At 40.0% G+C, this 17,533-nt stretch overlaps 1 protein-coding gene across 4 annotated transcripts in view; it reads right to left on the reverse strand.

Annotated features, from left to right (window-relative positions):
- Positions 1 to 17,533, reverse strand: part of cadm4 (cell adhesion molecule 4) — a 156,909-nt gene continuing 139,376 nt past the window's right edge. Inside the window, exons 7-10 of one of the 4 annotated variants that reach the window (XM_040030303.1) lie at positions 9,112 to 9,228; positions 4,000 to 4,128; positions 2,950 to 3,028; positions 2,681 to 2,798 (exon numbers count right to left, since the gene is read on the reverse strand). In XM_040030303.1, coding sequence (XP_039886237.1) covers positions 2,988 to 3,028; positions 4,000 to 4,128; positions 9,112 to 9,228 — 287 coding nt within the window. In that variant the 3' untranslated portion in view covers positions 2,681 to 2,798; positions 2,950 to 2,987. Of the gene's footprint in view, positions 2,799 to 2,949; positions 3,029 to 3,999; positions 4,129 to 9,111; positions 9,229 to 17,533 lie in introns of all 4 variants that reach the window. The other 3 variants (XM_040030301.1, XM_040030302.1, XM_040030304.1) reach the window with 3 other exon arrangements.

The raw sequence follows: 17,533 nt of genomic DNA on the forward strand, positions 1-17,533 counted from the left end.
TCCCCTCTGTGAGGACGAGCAGAAATATCAGCATCAAACAACCAACAAAGACAACCAGACTGAGTGCTGTGTATCCCACAGGAAAACAAACAGATGAAACCTTTGTTTGAAGGACACACACTTCTGTTTTTAAGACATAAAAAAGGGGCAATATTCTCAGTTTTATTACTCATCGACCACAGTGAGTTTGATAGCAAGCGCTTCCAGTGGTACTGTTGCGTCATCATAAACTCAAGATATGTCTAGTTTCGACTGAATTGTTTGCTGGCCAGAGTGTCAACTCATGCTGGTAGCGCCTGGCAAGTCCATTACTTTGATTGCCGTTTGACAATCTGTCTTTATGACAGGCGACCAAGGAGCTTTGCCATCGATAGAAGAAAACACATCGATCTATCACCCTGCGACCTCCAGCAGCTTTCAAATCTAGCCCTGCACACAGATGGACATGTTGAGTGCTTCCCGACAGAATCGGGTATTGATTGCGTTGAAGTTAATGGCAGAGTCATATTTTTCTGCGTGCGTCTGAATCAACCCTCCTGTCACCTTTTCTTGCCTGCTATCTGCTCTCATGATTCATTAGCACTGCCACACAAGCATCTGTTTTGTTTATTCTGAAAGAGCTGCCAGTTTTAACCGGCTCCGCTGCCTTCATCTTTATCTTCCCACCTATAACGCCACTATTCCCCATTGATCTAATCATATGCTACATCTTCTGTTCTGTATTCACAGGATTTCAAAATCAGTACCAGCTAATTATGCAGTAAACACCCTTCGCCCCCAGCCTCCCCCAAAAAGAAAAAAAAAAAAAACAGTCTGATACCCGAGGTTATTTTTGGATTCTTTTTTTATTTTGTCGTGCTTTGTATCTTTCCCCTATAAAGAAATAGTTAGCTATATATCAACAATGACACATGGACGGTAAAATCAACAAGAGTGAAAGACAGGAGAAGAGACAACTAGGCACAGGAGACAAAGAGAGAGAAAGACTGGGAAAGAGAGGAAAGATAAGAGGAAAAGAGTGAAAAATGACAGCAATTTCTCTACAGTAGAACCAAAACAAACCATGGGAAGTGTACATTTCTTTAACATTTACAAGTATAATAATAACAACGGCAATAATAATAACAGTAACAACAATCATAATTGTTCAAATAATAATAATAATTAATAGAAAATCAATAAGACCTCTGGTTTCTCATAAAGACAAATGTTTTTTTTTTTATTCTTTTCTTCATTTTCTTTAAAGATCACTGGACAGTAGTTTGTTCGGCTTTGCACCTCTATAGGCTAGTATTCTGTGTTAGTATAGTTGCTCATAATGCGTTTCAGTAGTAAACTGTTTTCTTATTTCTTAAAAGTTTAATTTAATTTATGTCGAAGTTCTTTTTTATACAAACAAGGAATTCAGAGATATGTATACTGTCAACGTGTTTTACTGTATGTATGAATGTGTGCATGTATCTGCATATGTGTTTGAGCATTCAGGGAAAAAAAGCCTTCTATTTTACTCTCTCGTTCAGTCCTTTCACTCGGATTCTTCTTGGCCCTCTTATTAAGAGTTTTAAACCTTTTTATCCTCTTAATGACATTCTAAAATAATTATACTTTTCTTTAATGCCTTAGCAAGTCATATTCCTTTCTTCTTTCTCAGGAACGCAGCCCAATACTAATCCTTTCATTATTAGGAGCCAACAAAGAAGAAGTGATAGAGGGAGAGACATACAGAGACAAAGAGAGATATACGAGTAAGGGGAGAGGATTGTAACAGGTGAACGCAAAGCAAATTAAAAGAGGACCACATTTCCTCCACTGTTGCAGTGAGAGGGGAAAAATAACACTAAAAGATGCTTTTTTTTTTCTTTTTACAAATTGGCAGGCCACCCAACAAGGATAGCAAAACAGGACAGTTAGTTTGTTCATAAAGTATGGATACTTCCTGGGACTCAGTCTAGTTTTGTTAGGGAATTATATATTAGCTAAGCTGTGTAGCCAAGATGGTTTGGCAATTTAAAAAAAAAAAATCCATTTTCAAGCATCAAGCACTCAGAAGCTCCTGGTCAACTCTCTCTCTCTCCCCTTTGTCCTCTCTCCCTTCTCACACAGTGCTCCCACTGTCTCCGTCAGTTAAAAAATTGAGCTTTGTGAAATGGATTCTTCTATTCTCCAGGCGGGGAATTATAGCAGTCATCTGCCTCTAATTCCCTTTCCACTTTGGCGGCTGCACAGGCAGAGTGCCGGTTTTCTTTGTGCTCCCCGTTTCCCTCTCAATCAAAATAATTATGGCATCATTTCGCTTTTGTCTACATTCACCTCACTCTGTGGCCTCACCCTCTCTCCCTTTCTCACTCCTTATATTTTCCCCAGTTTCTCCAGCTTACAGTATATGGCACAGTCGTTAATGGCTGGTGGGTCTAGAGGCTCTCTTTTCTCAGTCTGTCTCCTAGTTTATGTCTGTTTACAGGATGTATATGGAGTGGACTGGAACAGGATGGATTGGCTGTGTGCGGTATCTGTATACAGTCGTTTTCAGAAGGCTGCCTCTTATGGCGCATTGTATTTTGTGTTTGTGTGTGTGCGTGCGTGTGCGTGTGTGTGTGTGTGTGTATACTGTATATAAGGTGGGACACAAGGACAGGAAGGGGGGAAGGGTATGAGGTCAGAAGAAAAGGGAATAGGGAAGGAGAAGGGCTACAGTAGGTACTCCTTCTTGCCCTGGCTGGCGTCGTTCCCATTGAGGAAGGCCTCTTGCACTTCACCATGTTCATCCAACCCACTGGCCTCATGGGTAAGATAGGAACCTGAGTGAACAGAAAGAGAGCAGGGGACAGAGAGAGAGAGAGGACAAGAGGGAGATTGTAGGGGGAAGGTTAGGCGGCAAAGCGTCATGATCATTGTAGTGCCATGCAGCAAAATCAAACCAGTCAGTGCTAATATTACTCCGTATCATACCTTTGACTGATTAATTCATTAGTTAACTGATTGTTAGGTCAATACCAGGCAAGAATTGGCTCTCGTGTACGGTATGAGCCTACCAGCAGAAATCAGAGTTGGCGAATGGATGCGTGAATAGAAGAGTCACAAGGAGAGGAGGTAATAGAGGGAGGATAATAGAAGATAATAGAGAATAAAAGACAGGGAGGGAAGAGAGATTGGCAGAAAAGGGTGGAGGGAAAGTTAGGTGCAAGAGAACAATGGCACGTTTGCGTCACTCAGAAAACCCATTAAACTCATTTTACCACCCCTCAGGTCTGTATGATTAATGAATCTGTGTAGTACAACTTGTAGAGAGCAAGAACCACTCAAGTCATCTTCATGCTGGAGTGTCCCTTCACTCCACGGGTGACTGACATCCTTATTCGTTGCACCACAGAGGTTGACTGGCATGTTGACAGTCACAAGGGACCAAGACAAAGCCCTAATACCCTGTCTCAACACTGATTGGTTGTAATGGTCCTGTCTTCATGCTGATTGGCGGTCAAGCCATACTGACTGTTGACTGACGGTGTGTCTAGCCATAGGGTAAGTTACCCTGGTCGCAGCCTGCTGCACTATTCCTAGATCATTTCTTGGCAGCTTTAGTGCATAGTGCGTGGCTGCCAACAAAGGGCACTTAAAAAGATAGGGAACGCGGCGACTCTGCTTTAATAGATGAGCCTTGATACACTAACATGTAGTCATAAAACACTGGGGACCACACCTACATTTCCCACCCAACCTTTTCTCTTCCAAGGTTGTTTATCACGGACAGTGCCTGGCTGGAGAGGAGCATCCTGTCCTGCATGCTTTCTGCTGACAATTTTACACAGAGTTTCACAGACTCTGAGTGTAACTAGAATCCAATAATATTTTCACAGCGCGTTAAGTCAGAAAGTTGAGAAATGAGAAAACATGCCTGTGGAAATTTGATAAAATACCCCGATTCCCAAAAATGTGAGGTATGCTTGTGAGAGTAACTTTTGTGTCACCTGATATGTGAATTTGAGTGTGTCTGTGGATTACCTTTCTGTCGGACAGAGCACCAGATGGTGACAATGAGGACACAGATGACAGTGAAAACCAGCAGCGCCAGAACACCACCTATCACTGCATAGGGTACTGCACTGTGAGTCTCCACCACTGCACCAGGATCTGAGGAAGAGCAAGAAAGACAAATAGTGTGTGTGGGTAGACTGCATAAAGGGAAATGTTGAGAAAAAGGAAAAGAAAAGTGCTGGCAAAGAAACTGAGGGAAAAAAAAGAGAGAAATGGATCAAAAATGAAAGCAGGCGAGATAAAAGAGAAAGAAAGGCAGCACATTCCATCAGCTCGGAAGAGGGAGCAAGACACGAGAAAAGCGAAGTCGATATCTTCAGCCGAACTTGCATTATCACCTTTCATAACCCCCCCACTCACTCCACAGAATGCCAGACAGTCAAAATGAGTGAGAAAAGGGTGAAGAAATGAGGAGACTGAATAAAGGAATAAGTAGCCTATGTCAGCCACTGCAAAACCACTCCATTCAGGAACCTGTCAAGAGTACAATGCATTTTGAATGAGGGAAACTGTGTTTACACCTCAAGCAGTGCAGTCGTCAGAAATGAAACCAAACATTTCACCGCAAAATGAGTGAAGTGAGATCAAAAGCTGGAAAAAGACAAATTATGTGAAAATTTGCAGTATAAAGTTGCAGTTGTGGTAAGAAATAATGACGGCTAAAATGAGAAATGATGAAAGAAGTGCATGTTAGTATTGAAAAGATTTGTCATTTGATATCTGATCGGTCAATCAAACAGTCAAATGACAGAAAATGAAAATAGAAGAATTTGTTAAATCACACACTCTCTCTCTCTCTCTCTCTCTCTCTCACACACACACACACACACACACACACACACACACACACACACACACACACACACACACACACACACACACACACAATTAGTGCTCTGAGATGTCATACTCCCCTTTAAGCAGTTTGTCAAAATTAAGATTACTCAAAACTCAAAAGCTTTATTGTTAGTTGCACCTGTTGCAGATCATTTAGCTAAACCCAAAGGAAATGATTGTGTTTATGTGTGTCTTTATACAATTTCAGTAGTACATCCTGGCAAAACAACAACAAAAAAAAAAAGACACTCAGGTATTTACATGCACAGATGCAGAGATAGAGAGAATTAAGATAATTGGAATCAGCCTTGTTTCTCCTGAATTTACAGGACAGCTCTAATTATCCACCAGAGAGCTAACTTTAAATGCGTGCTTCTTGCAAGGATGTGAATTGTTCTTCACTGGATGGAGAAAAGGCCCCCTGACTCCCACATTGGCACAAAGAAACATTTTTTAGTTTTGAGCACTAATGAACCTATGTGCTGTTGCATTTTTACAGAACATAATAAAGCAAAATAAGCTAGGAGTGAATTTCAAATGGTGCCATATCAAAGTTCGTCCAGCAGAGCAATTCGAACTCCAGTGTTTACAACAGTATGGTACTGTGTGCAGCACATGTAGCATGCAGCAAAGCTGAGCTGGTCAAGCAATGTCGTCACAGTAAGTTGTGTTTTTAAAATATATTGCTGGAAAGTTAATAACCACTTACTCTTTCATTTTTCCCTTTTTAGTACATACATTAATACACTCAACACTTTGTTAGGTACACCTTGCTAGTACTTGGTTGAATTGTTTTGCTTTAAGAACTGTCTTTAATTCTTATGGCATAGATTCAACTGGGTGCTAAAAACGTTCCTTAGATATTTTGGGTTATGATCTATTGGATCAAGATCCCGTGACTGGGCAGGCCGTTTGAGTACAGTGAACTTAGGGAGATGATTTGAGCTTTGTGACATGGTATGGTGTACTGCTGGATGCATCAGAAACATCAGAAGGTGGTGACACAGTGGTCATAAAGGGATGGAGTTGGTCAGCAACAGTACTCAGGTAGGCTTTGGTGTTTAAACATGTTCATTTGGTACTACTGGGCCCAAGTTGTTTTAAAGAAATATTCCACACTCCATTAAACCACTACACCAGGAGACTGAGCCACTGATACGAGACAGGTTGGATCCATGCTTACACCACATTCTGTCGCAGCAGAAATCGAGACTCATCAGACATGCCAAATTGTAGCTGGTAGGAATGGCACCCAGTGGGAACCACTTCTTCTGCTTTAGCCCATCTGCTTCAAGGTTGTATGTGTTGTGCATTCAGAGACGCTCTTCTGCACACCTTCGTTGTAACAGGTAGTTATTTGGGTTACTATTGAGTTCCTGTCCTCTTGATGCACTCTGGCCATTCTCCTTTGACCTCTGGCACCAATAAGGCATTTCCTCAGAAAGATATTTTCTCTTTTTTGGATGATTCTCTGTGAACCCTAGAGATGATTGTGTGTGAAAATCCCAGTCGGTGGTTTCTGAAATACTCAGACCAGCCTATTTGGCACCAGCAAGCATGATCAAAGTCACTCAAATCACCTTTCTTCCCCATTTTCATGCTCTCTTTCATTCAGCAGGTTGTCTAGATCATGTCTAGAATGCCTAAATTAATTGTGCTACTGCTGTGTGATTGTCTGATTAGATATTTGCTAAAACAAGGAGTTGGACAGGTGTACCTAACAAAGTCACCAGTGAATGTATGGATTTATGTCTATGATGAATATCCTCTCATGGGTATACTCTATTTAGTGGTATAAGACTTTTTTAGTTCATAAATATGTACTTGTGTCATATTACCACAACATACCATTACACCATCCACTGGACTCCAAATGCAACTTCTTTTAATCCTGCTGATGCTTTTAGTGGCATATTGCAAATGAATCACAGAAATAGTTTTTGTCTGCTCTTTGACATGGTATTACTAGCATGTATAAAATATAACTCATAAGTGTTGCAGATGAAGCCCATGCATCTCTGTCTGGCTTTGTCTGTATTGTCTCGTTCTTTGTTGTTGTGAAAAAATTAATAAAACATATGTCTTTGAGTCTGGACTTGTGTCTGAGTTGCGGGCGATAACAAAAGCCTTTTGATGGGCTGAGTCAGTGTAAGAGCTGGTAAAGCCAATAGAATGCAAGGACACAGAGTTATTGATGCAGCTCTTGAACCTTGATAGAGCGGAATTAAAACATGAATCATTAATACAGTGCTAACAGATAGATATCAGCAGAAGAAGAGAGACTTGTGGGAGAGGTGAAAGAAAAGAAGAGAAAGGAGAAAACTGAGGATCAATGACTTAAAAAAAAATCCTTTCTCTACATGCATCTCTTGGACAAATGTCTTACTGAGCAACTTGCATCACTTTTCTGGTTTTGTGGATGACAAAGGACTTGCATCTATATTTATTACTTAAATGAATATTAGCTATTTGAGGACACACAGTGAGAATAAGGAATATTTCTTAGTAGCCAAAGAAAAGCAAAACAAAAGAAAAAACAGGTATACTCAAGAGATCTGTCTTTTCCAAAAATATGTTGTTAATCCTCAGTGGCCCAAAGCACCACAGGAAATGACTGACTAAAAAAATAGTTGTTTCCCTAAGGAGTCCTTATGATACACCACATTGAATAAACATCCACAAAACTGTCCAAATAGAAACTTTCTTAAGACCCTTTATGACATCTCCACACATGCCCAGCAGGTGAACAACCTCTACCTGTCACGGATAGTGACAGAGGCAACAGCAGAACAAGAAGAATGCTCCTGTTCTCTTTGCTTCATCTTTCCTTTTAAAAAAAACAGAGAGCAGACAGAGAGGAGCTGAAGGCGTGGAAAGCAGGACGAAAACAGTGAGCATGTGCTTTTGTGAGTGAATAAGATAATTAGATTCTGTAGACGAAAAAAGATACGGCGTACTGAATGAGAGTGTGCAGTTATAAATATGCACACAGCAACCATGCTTATAGCTGCAGCGTAACACTCATCTGAGCAAATATGATTACAAACACCTGGATCCCTGATCTTTTCTACTTTCATGCTCTCCTTCTCTCTTTTGATGTACATTTGTGAGTCTGTGTGTGTGTATAAGCAGATAAAGGTTTGTGTAGCACCTTCTGATCCTGCCATAGGCTAACATTAGTCAGCTTAAAACTAGGTGTGTTGCTAACTGTTAATGCAGATTCATTAATGGTAAAAAAAACAGCACCATGAAATCCTGCTTAGGCCACACACACACACACACACACACACACACACACACACACACACACACACACACACACACACACACACACACACACACACACACACGTGTAAAAATGCTGACTGGGCAATGAGCATGTGTCGGGGGGGGAGCATCAAACAGCTAGTGATGAGAGAAGAGAGAATAGATGGTTGCGCATGGTGCATACCCAAGCGTCTGCAGGCGGGTCGCTCATGTGGATGCAGGGCAAAGGAAGGTTGCAGCAGTAAAGTGTGTGCGACTGCATGTGTGAGTGGAGGGAGGTGGAGTATAGGTAGGGAGGTGGAGTATAGGTAGGGCGGTGGAGGAAACCATTGGAGAGAAGGAAATGACAGGGCGAGAGATGCAGCGACTATGACCTGCAAGAGCTGGGTCACAAGAACAACCAGGGAGAAACCCAAGAGAGATTAGGCACTCTGTCTTCTATCTACATTTGTGAATACATTTATATATATATATATATATATATATAATTTTTTTTGCAGTTTAGCTTAAATTATGGGACAAAAAGAATGGTAACCCGTAACTGTGAAAAGTCTTCAGTGTAATCCATGTAGCACTGCATCACAGTGCTATGGGAAATGTGGAGGGACAATGAATAAGGCTGTAATCCTGCAATTAAATGACAATCCACTTGAACACCTTAGTAATGGCCACAATGAAAGACATAGAATGTATAGAAAGCATGAGGCTTTCAGTGGCAACAACAAGTACTGTTACTTTGATGTGGACAACTGCTCAAAGGGATTATAGTCTACTAATTATACTGTTCTTTGGCTCCATGTTTAAAAATACAAAAACTTTTCTGTAGTAAATCCATAATAAATTTTAAAAGGTAAGCTAGAAAAAAAACCCTAAACTTAAGTATAGTGATGTGATCTCTTCCTTGCAGGTCATAGTTATCGGTTTTCCCATTGGGGTGCAGCAAAGCCAGAAAAGAAAGATATGCATGTGTGTTACCTTCTGGATCCAGGGCCAAGGTGGGTGGTAGGAGGGTTGGGGTGGTAGAATGGGAGGTGATTGGTGGGGTGGTAGGAGTAGGAGTGGAAGGGACCATGGTAGTGACAGACACATTATCTACAGGCAGACAGGGAATGGGATAAACACAGACATACAAATACAACACAGAGGGACATTTTAAAAGGTGTTTTGTAGTAAAGTTAGTACTGGATGTAAAAGATGACACATGCTTCATTCGTTTCTGTGGCTGCAGTTGTTTCAAACACTAAAATATCAACATTAGTAATCATTTCCCCCCAAAATGTATGCAGATTTCAAAAAGAAATATATTCTGACCCATGAAAAGTGATAAACAAACACATTACCAATGTTCTTTGGCAGGTTATATACCAGCTAAGGAGGTTAAAGATGCTCACGATGTGAAAAACATGCTTTAAAGTGGCAGCTGATGAGAATTACACCTGGCAGACTGGCATTCATCTGTGAAGCAATTGGAATATATAGGAACACATTCTCTATCACTGACACATTTTCTATGGTACAATGGCAGGAGAGACAGAGACATTGTCTGTGACAGATGCATTCCCAATGGAACAGTGCCATGCAGGGACTGTCTCATTCAATGCTGAACAATAGCTTGGATCTTGACACATTCTCCAAATCAATGGCTAAGACACAATGGTAGGTAGAGAGGTAGAAAAAGACAAGTTCAGTGCTGTTACAGATAAAAATAATGGCTGACAAGAACTAAAAGGGAGATGGTGGCGTGAGTGTGTGTGCATCAGCACTTTCAGAATGAATAATACGCCACTTCATCAGACAATTTATATAAAACTGCAACATGCAAGGAAGTCTATGTGCTCAGTGTAGGGCGCACACACACACACACACTGAAGTTATTTTGTAATAGAGGAAAATGCACTTGTGCATGAAAACACGCATACTCAGTGTACATGTCCTTATACACAAATGCCTAATTGCACACACACGCACACACGCTGCCCTTTCTGTTCAGGAGTAATTTATTGGTAAGTATTCCTCTGTCTCTTCTCTCTTTCTCCCACCGGCCCTGAGATCATCAATCTCTTTTTGCACTCCTCTTATGTCAGCACAATACCTCCCCCACTACTGCCTTTTTTCCCTTTCTTCAAGACTAGCCTTGGTGTTCTCTTGTGTTCGTGACTTACATGACGCATAATGTATTTTGTGCAAAAGATGAAGAGTTATCTGCGGGAAAAATAAAGTAAAATGGAGAGTGGAACAAATCGAATTTGATAGAAAATAGAATTTACTTAAATCTCTCTTTAGTGTATTAGTGCATTGCTGTATGTTATATGCTTTTGTATGTGTGTGTGTGGATGCATGTAGATTTCATTTGAGCCTAAGAGCGGAAGATTAATTGCTGAGGTCACTGCACCAATTAACTGGTCGCTGATTAATTTCTTTTGACTATCATGAAAAAATAAATGTTCCCCGCTCACTATTTTAAACTTTTTTCTTATTTTTTTCAGTCTCACTCATCTTTTCTTCTTTCTTTATCAACAAAACTCTTTTTTTCCCTCACCCTCGCTCCCCAACCCATTTTGTCCACTTCTCCACTTCCCTTCATTTGGCTGCCTCAGCTGGCTCTCTGGTTTCATTCCTCTGTGACTGCGTTCCCTCACTGCCTCTCTTCAACTTAATTAAGGAGAATGCCATACAGCTGTCGTTCTCTTGGCCGATAGCGTCCTTTTTCCCCCACATCATATTGTTATTCATTAACACTATACGCCTGCCAATCAGGCACACAGCCCATGTTATTTCGAGGGATGGATGAGGCGGCACTTGCGATAATGACGTTTCTCCTCGTATCTCATTCTCACAGTAGTGTGCCTGAGGATACGGTACCACCATTTTGGATGAGCCCTGTTATTCTTTCATGTTCAGTGTTCTTTATTTTAAGGGCTTAGCCCAAAGCACTGCTTGTCTAGCCAGTTATCTTTTAGTGCACTGAGTGCTTAGACATTGGTCGAAGGTCCACTATACTGTGACCATAAAGGTCGACACTGATTACCTGAAAACTCATAGAAAATTTACTCGGATGTCAGGTGCATTGTCACAAGTGAAAGAAAATAGCACTGAAGCTTTTCTTTTTTTAAAACTAAAACGACTCAGCTTTATCTCAGTCTAGCTTCTTCGGCCCCTTGCCTCTAACCTTTTTACACTTTCCTTCTCGTTCTATTTTTTTTGAAAGTCTCTCTTCATTAAGTGGAGGTCTGGTTTTTTTTTCTCATTCCAATTACCCTGACGGCTCATTACAACAGTCGAGGAGACAGACTAATCCCTGGTCACCTAATATCCCTCTCTATCTCACCGTGTACCCACCCTTTCATCTTTTTGTCCCTTGCTTTTGCTTTCCATGCAACTTTCTGTAAATCAGTTTCCAGTTTGCATTCTTCCCACTGTTCGCTTCTTTCTGTATTTCACAGAAACGAGCACCCTCACATGCATACACGTGCATGCACATGTGTTAAGTATATGAAAACTATAATACTTATTTCCCCATCTCCATCTCTCTCTTTCTTTCTCTCTCTCTCCATCTTGCACACGCTCTCATGCAATTCAATTCTAATAGGTTTTATTGGCTTGGCGATTCATCTGAGTGCAGCAACTAAGTTCAATTACATAAGGAAGCCCTTTGGGCTTTCACCAGACAATCAACAACATTCTCCTCCCCGTCACAGGCACTCGCATGCTCATGCATCTTTGCGCATACACATAAAAAAAAAAAAAATCCAATTTCTACTTAACAATGGTGGCACAGAGATGAAACACCCAACAGAGGCCACGTCCTTTTAGGATTTTGCAGATACTCGCTCCGAGACTGTGTGTTTGTGTGCGTGTGCCTTTGCTTTCTCATTCTTTCGAAATTTCTCACATTTACATCAATAGTGGCCTCCTGAATGCTGCAGAAAGTTAATTTCATTGTTTTAATTTGTTCACACACCTACATGCACAGCAACAGGAAATATCTCACTCTCTCTAAATCAAGGCTTCTTAAAGTGTGTCAATTAAGAAAATCAGCATGAATTAAGAGCCATAACAGAAAAATGCAGACATCACACACGGGTAGTTAACGTTTTAATGTGTCTGTTTAGAGGATAGTGGTTTATGTTGGTGATTAATTTCTTCACTTAATTTCAGTAAATCGTTTTTGTGCTGGTTTCTAGCTTTCAAACCAGCACCCTCTGTCCTATTAGGAAGACAGAAACGTGTTTGTGTGTTATGATCACTAGAATAAAAGAGTTAAAACCACCCACGAGCAACATTAGCTCTAATACTTGGAATACTCAGTTTGTCTTGGGTAAGGTGCTTCCTTGATCACTGTGGACTCACATGAACTGTGATTTAGTACATCTGTGCTCACACCTATTTTGGGTAATATCTATATAAGGCCAGAGATGAAGACCATGTGTGAAAATAGCCATAAACTGTGGAGGAATGAATGTGCAGCCCATATAATGCTACCTAGCCCTCTGATTGGTCCCCGGGCACTCTGAGAAACCTCGCTCTTAAATCATAAACATGCATGTATACAGGAATAAAAATTCAATAACACACACAGAGCAATATGCGGTAGGAATGTGTGACTCGTCCAATAAAGCTCAGCTTCAATGCATCATGTCTTTGCACAACCAAGGCCCTTGGAGAGTTTCCCACCTCTCACTCACGATTCTCCTTGGCTAGCATTAAACCTGCCTCTCTTTGTAAAGTGACAGCACTTAAAGCACCTGCGACAAATCTGAAGCCCCTTTTGCCTGAGTTTGAGCTCAGGCTGCAGACCCTGATGGCAGGTAATTCTCGCAGAGGGACGGTTGACACAAAATGAGACATAGAGATGAACAAGTTTCTTTGCACCTGTAACAGAATGGTTTCATTTCTGCTGACTCATACCTTATAACACACATCTTCCATCATCCCCTCTTTGCCTGCACTTCCTCCTCCAGTGCACCCAGGGATTCCCTGTGGGAAGGCTGGGAGCCAGCTAAACTGACATTTCGTGTATTTGACAAGCCGTGGTACTGAATGTTAACCTGCATTCAACCTCCAGCGTCCTTCATCTCCCCCTATTCATTTCTCCATCACACCCCCCTACCCCCGTTCCCCCAATCCAACTTCTCACTACTTTACACCCAGTTTGCTCCGTGTCGCCTTCTCAGAGAGCAAGGCCTTCTTCGGTAAAGAGACTGAACTGCAGCTGAACCTAGAATAAGGGGCAGACCGGTGGCCAAGTGAGAAATAGTGATGGTGTTTGAAGAGCAGGGACAGGAAAAGGAAGTGGACAGGAGGTGCTAAAAAGGTGAGAACAGTTGAAAGCACAAGGAAAAAATGACATTGAGGAACAGAATACAGCAAGGTATAATGGGAAAAGGTGAATAACAAGAGTGTTTCAAACAGAAAAAAGAAAATAACCTCAGAGAGATTGAAAAGGTAAAGCATGCGACTACATCAATATACCAGTAAAACTGCATTTCTTTTGATCTGCATAATGCTTTGGGAAGAAGTGAAGATCCTCGCTACAAAATAAGTTAATCATTATTTGAATGAAAGAAACAGATGATGACACCTACTTAAACAATGTGGGTGCTGGAATGAAAGAAAGCACATGCTGGGTAAAATGTTGGAGTTATGATTCATCTTGTGTTTTATAGCATTAAATCCCATCATTTTTATTATTGATTGGCGACTTTCATTTAGTTTTCAGAAGCTAGCATGTCCCCAGCACTATGTTAAATCATCCTTGGTGGTTTATTTACATCAATACAAATGTATAGTAAAGCGTGCATTTAAGTTCTGCGGCATTTACAAAGACACACATATTACCGAAAACATTAGAGCTTGAATTCAACGGATACGTTTGACATTTCTCAAGAAATAATTTTCACCATATTAGCTGGATTATTAGTTGTGACATTCAGGAAAATCAAGTGCGACTTTCAGTTGCCTACAGATTAATATGATGGTTGCATCAACAACTCTTTGAGATAAGGTTTAAAACAATCTGCCCAGTGGGTGACTACATTTTTTTTTTTTTTGGAAGTACAGCAACCTACCACTGATACGGGGCACACTGAGAGGACTTAAGAAGCTGATTGCTGAAAATCTATGGTGCAGCACAAAGGAGCTGAAGCTAGGCTTATGTTGTTTATGAGGATTTCCTGTCTTTTATGGATTTTTATTGAGGCCAGATTCCTTGATCTGAAAGTATCATTTTATTCACAAAACGAAAGGATAAGAAAAAAAAAAAGAGCGATATGTCAAATTAACAAGCAGCACAGAGCAACGACATTAAATAAAGAAGATAAATGATGAAATTTGAGGAAAAAATGCCACAGAGGAAAATAAATGGAGACGACTGCTAAGGAAATGGTGAAGTGGAAAAAGACAGAACATTTTCTACAGTGGTGGCAACACACATCAAAGCTCGACATGTCTAACCTTTTTGAATAGAGAAACAGAGAGAACGAAAGAAAGAATAAGTGCGAGAGAAAGGAGAGCTGGTGGTGATGTCATCTTTCATCTTGCCAGTGTTGCCACCCGTGATGTCTGTGGAAAGCTGCCATTACGTGTGTCATCTGATTATTGTACAAAAGTGCACTCGGTGTGGAAAAGAAAGCGATGGCTAGTGCAACAGTGAGAAAGATAGATAGACGAGGGTGCGCTAACTAAAAGCAACCTAAGAATGTTACATAAGATATGATGTCTCAGCTCCCTTCATTCTTCCCACTGCTTCTGATCTTCAAACCAGGTGCTAGAATGACATGACAGGAGCTGTCAGTGGGGGAGTGGGGGGTTAGATCAAAAGGGCAAACCTACTGAGTGACAGTGGTGTGCACGTAATTAGGTCAAACCACAAATGCATTGGATATGAATCCATATAAGCTGCTAATGACGAGCTTGCTTTACAATTCAGCCCTACTGCTGCTGTCTTGTTAAAATTTCACAAATCTTGTTTTGTCCTTATTTGATTGCAAGTTTTACAGAGTTCTTACTCTCTTGGATCACACAACTTTAAACATATTCTTTTCAAATGTACTTCTAAGCCAGAGAGAAAGTTTAGCCAATTTGTCATATTTCCTGAAAAGAAGTGGTGCGAGATATTCATGTGATGTTGCAAGCGGCATCGCTAGCATCGCCTTTTATTAATAAGGGATAACTGCTGTGTTCATTTCCACAGTTGTATGATTGAACTCTGCTAGCAACATTTACACATGTAAAAAAAATATGCTTATTTATTTTGAGCCTTGGTGAAGCTGTTTTAATTCCTCTCCGCCACCCTCCCTTCAAGTCACCCTTTCATTTGATCAGCTGCCCCTCACAAACAGAGGTAGGAAAGTGATGTGCTTACACTCAGAGCTGTGGTTACAAATGACCCTAATAAGGATATCAGCTCTCACTGATATGATACAGAGCCACAAGTAGCTGAAACCAAACATTTAGAGCAATCTGATGCCTGAGGTTTCAGCTCAAAGGGATTAATTGGACTTATGCTTACCTCATTATCTGGAAATTTGGCCGTGCTGAACATCTAACAGTGTAATGTGATTTTATATATATATATATATATATATATATATATATATATATATATATATATATATATATATATATATATATATATATATATATATATATATATATATATATATATATATATATATATACACACACATACATACATACACACAGTCCTTATTACTGAAAATAAGGACTAGCATAGCAAGTAAGTGGATTAGTAACAAATATGTTTTTTATAAATTACTTTTCAGAGACAGAGTCACAAAGTGCTGTAAAACAAAATAGAATAAATTACATAAAAACTAGAAATAATCACAAAAAAATAACAGAAGTTTTAAATATAGTAAAGAGCAACAAAAACACAGAATAAAACAGAAGAAACAAAAGCTGATAATTAAAGCAGGCATTATCAATAAGATCGAATAAAACAGAAACGCTACATAAACAAATAAGTCTTTAGCTGATTTTTTAAAAGAGTTCCAGTTTAAAAAAAATATAACATCTTAATGTCATGGTTTTAGTATGTAGTATGTAGGCTTATCAAAGTCAAAGTCTCTTCATTTGTCTCACTTGGGAGACATCTGCTTTGGACATAGGGGTCACATCGCACTCCACAGTCTTCAATCTTGTGTGCAATAGCTAAGAAACTCTGAACCTGCAATCACAGAATGCTAACAGCGCTAACTGGTAAGTGAGCTGTGTTGAGTTTAAAATCAGAGTTTGGGTTTAAAATCTGTGAAAAGAGACGTTTTCACACTGATTCTTATATATACAGCATGTTTTAAGTGCAACATAGATTCTCTCTTTTTTTCATATGTGCAAGTTCTTAAGCCACGCCTTACTAACATCATACATGAAGCCCTGCTGTAAAGTTACAGCAACCCAGGTGCCGCATCGCTTTGTCGCTCGAATGTGCATATATTCAGTTGGTATGAATAAATGTATAAATGTTTGTATACTTGATTCTAATGTACTGTTAAGTCTGTTTTACATTGATGAAACTGCAGCTACCAGAACACAGAAAACACATCAATAGAATGAATTCCACTTTGATCTGTCGATAAACCAAAGCAATTTCCACATCTCCATTATTAGGCTGTGGAATGGTAACCTTTAATATTTTATTGCATCCAGTTTATATTTTCTTGAGCTCTAAAGCGTGGCTGTCACGTTAGAAACAGACAGCAACATCGAGAGCACACGTGGCGATAAAATAATTAACTTGCTCTTTGTTTTTTCACTCTGCGCACTTAATTCCAAGCTTATTGATTTTTCTGCAGCATTAATCTCTTGTTTTATTTGTGACAGTGTTGCGATTGACTGTTAGATTTTTTTATATTGTTTATAGATTTATATCACTGTTTTATCATCATCACCTTATAATATCTCAACTGGAGTAGGAGGCATTCTCAAAGATCACGTTGTGTGGAAGTGGACTCTTGTGACGCGTGAAATGCCCACGCTGTTGTGATACCAGCTCCAACTGCGATTTGGGGTTTTGTTAAGCCAGCCTGGCTTTGTTGAACTTCCTAGTAGTATACATCTCAGCAGTGTGTTAGAGAAGCAGCTGAGATAAACAATCTGGATCTTCTCCATTTAGTGCTTAAAACAAAGTCTAAAATCTACTGGGGGCCATTGTAAGAGTATAGACGGGTATTGTGAGCTTGCTTACTAGAACAGGTTACTACATACACTTTGGGAATGTAGCACCAGTGAATTTATTTGCAGATCGTGATAACAAAAGCCATTTTACCAGCATCTTCCTCCCCTCTAAAACCTCTGTTCATGCAACAAGAAAAGAATTCCAACAGGTTTTTCACTGCACACTGTGTTTCAACTTCTGTCCTTGTCTTGTCCGTGTCAT

Source organism: Simochromis diagramma, unplaced genomic scaffold, assembly GCF_900408965.1.
Source record: "Simochromis diagramma unplaced genomic scaffold, fSimDia1.1 OVJJ01000361.1, whole genome shotgun sequence".
NCBI lineage: Eukaryota > Metazoa > Chordata > Actinopteri > Cichliformes > Cichlidae > Simochromis > Simochromis diagramma.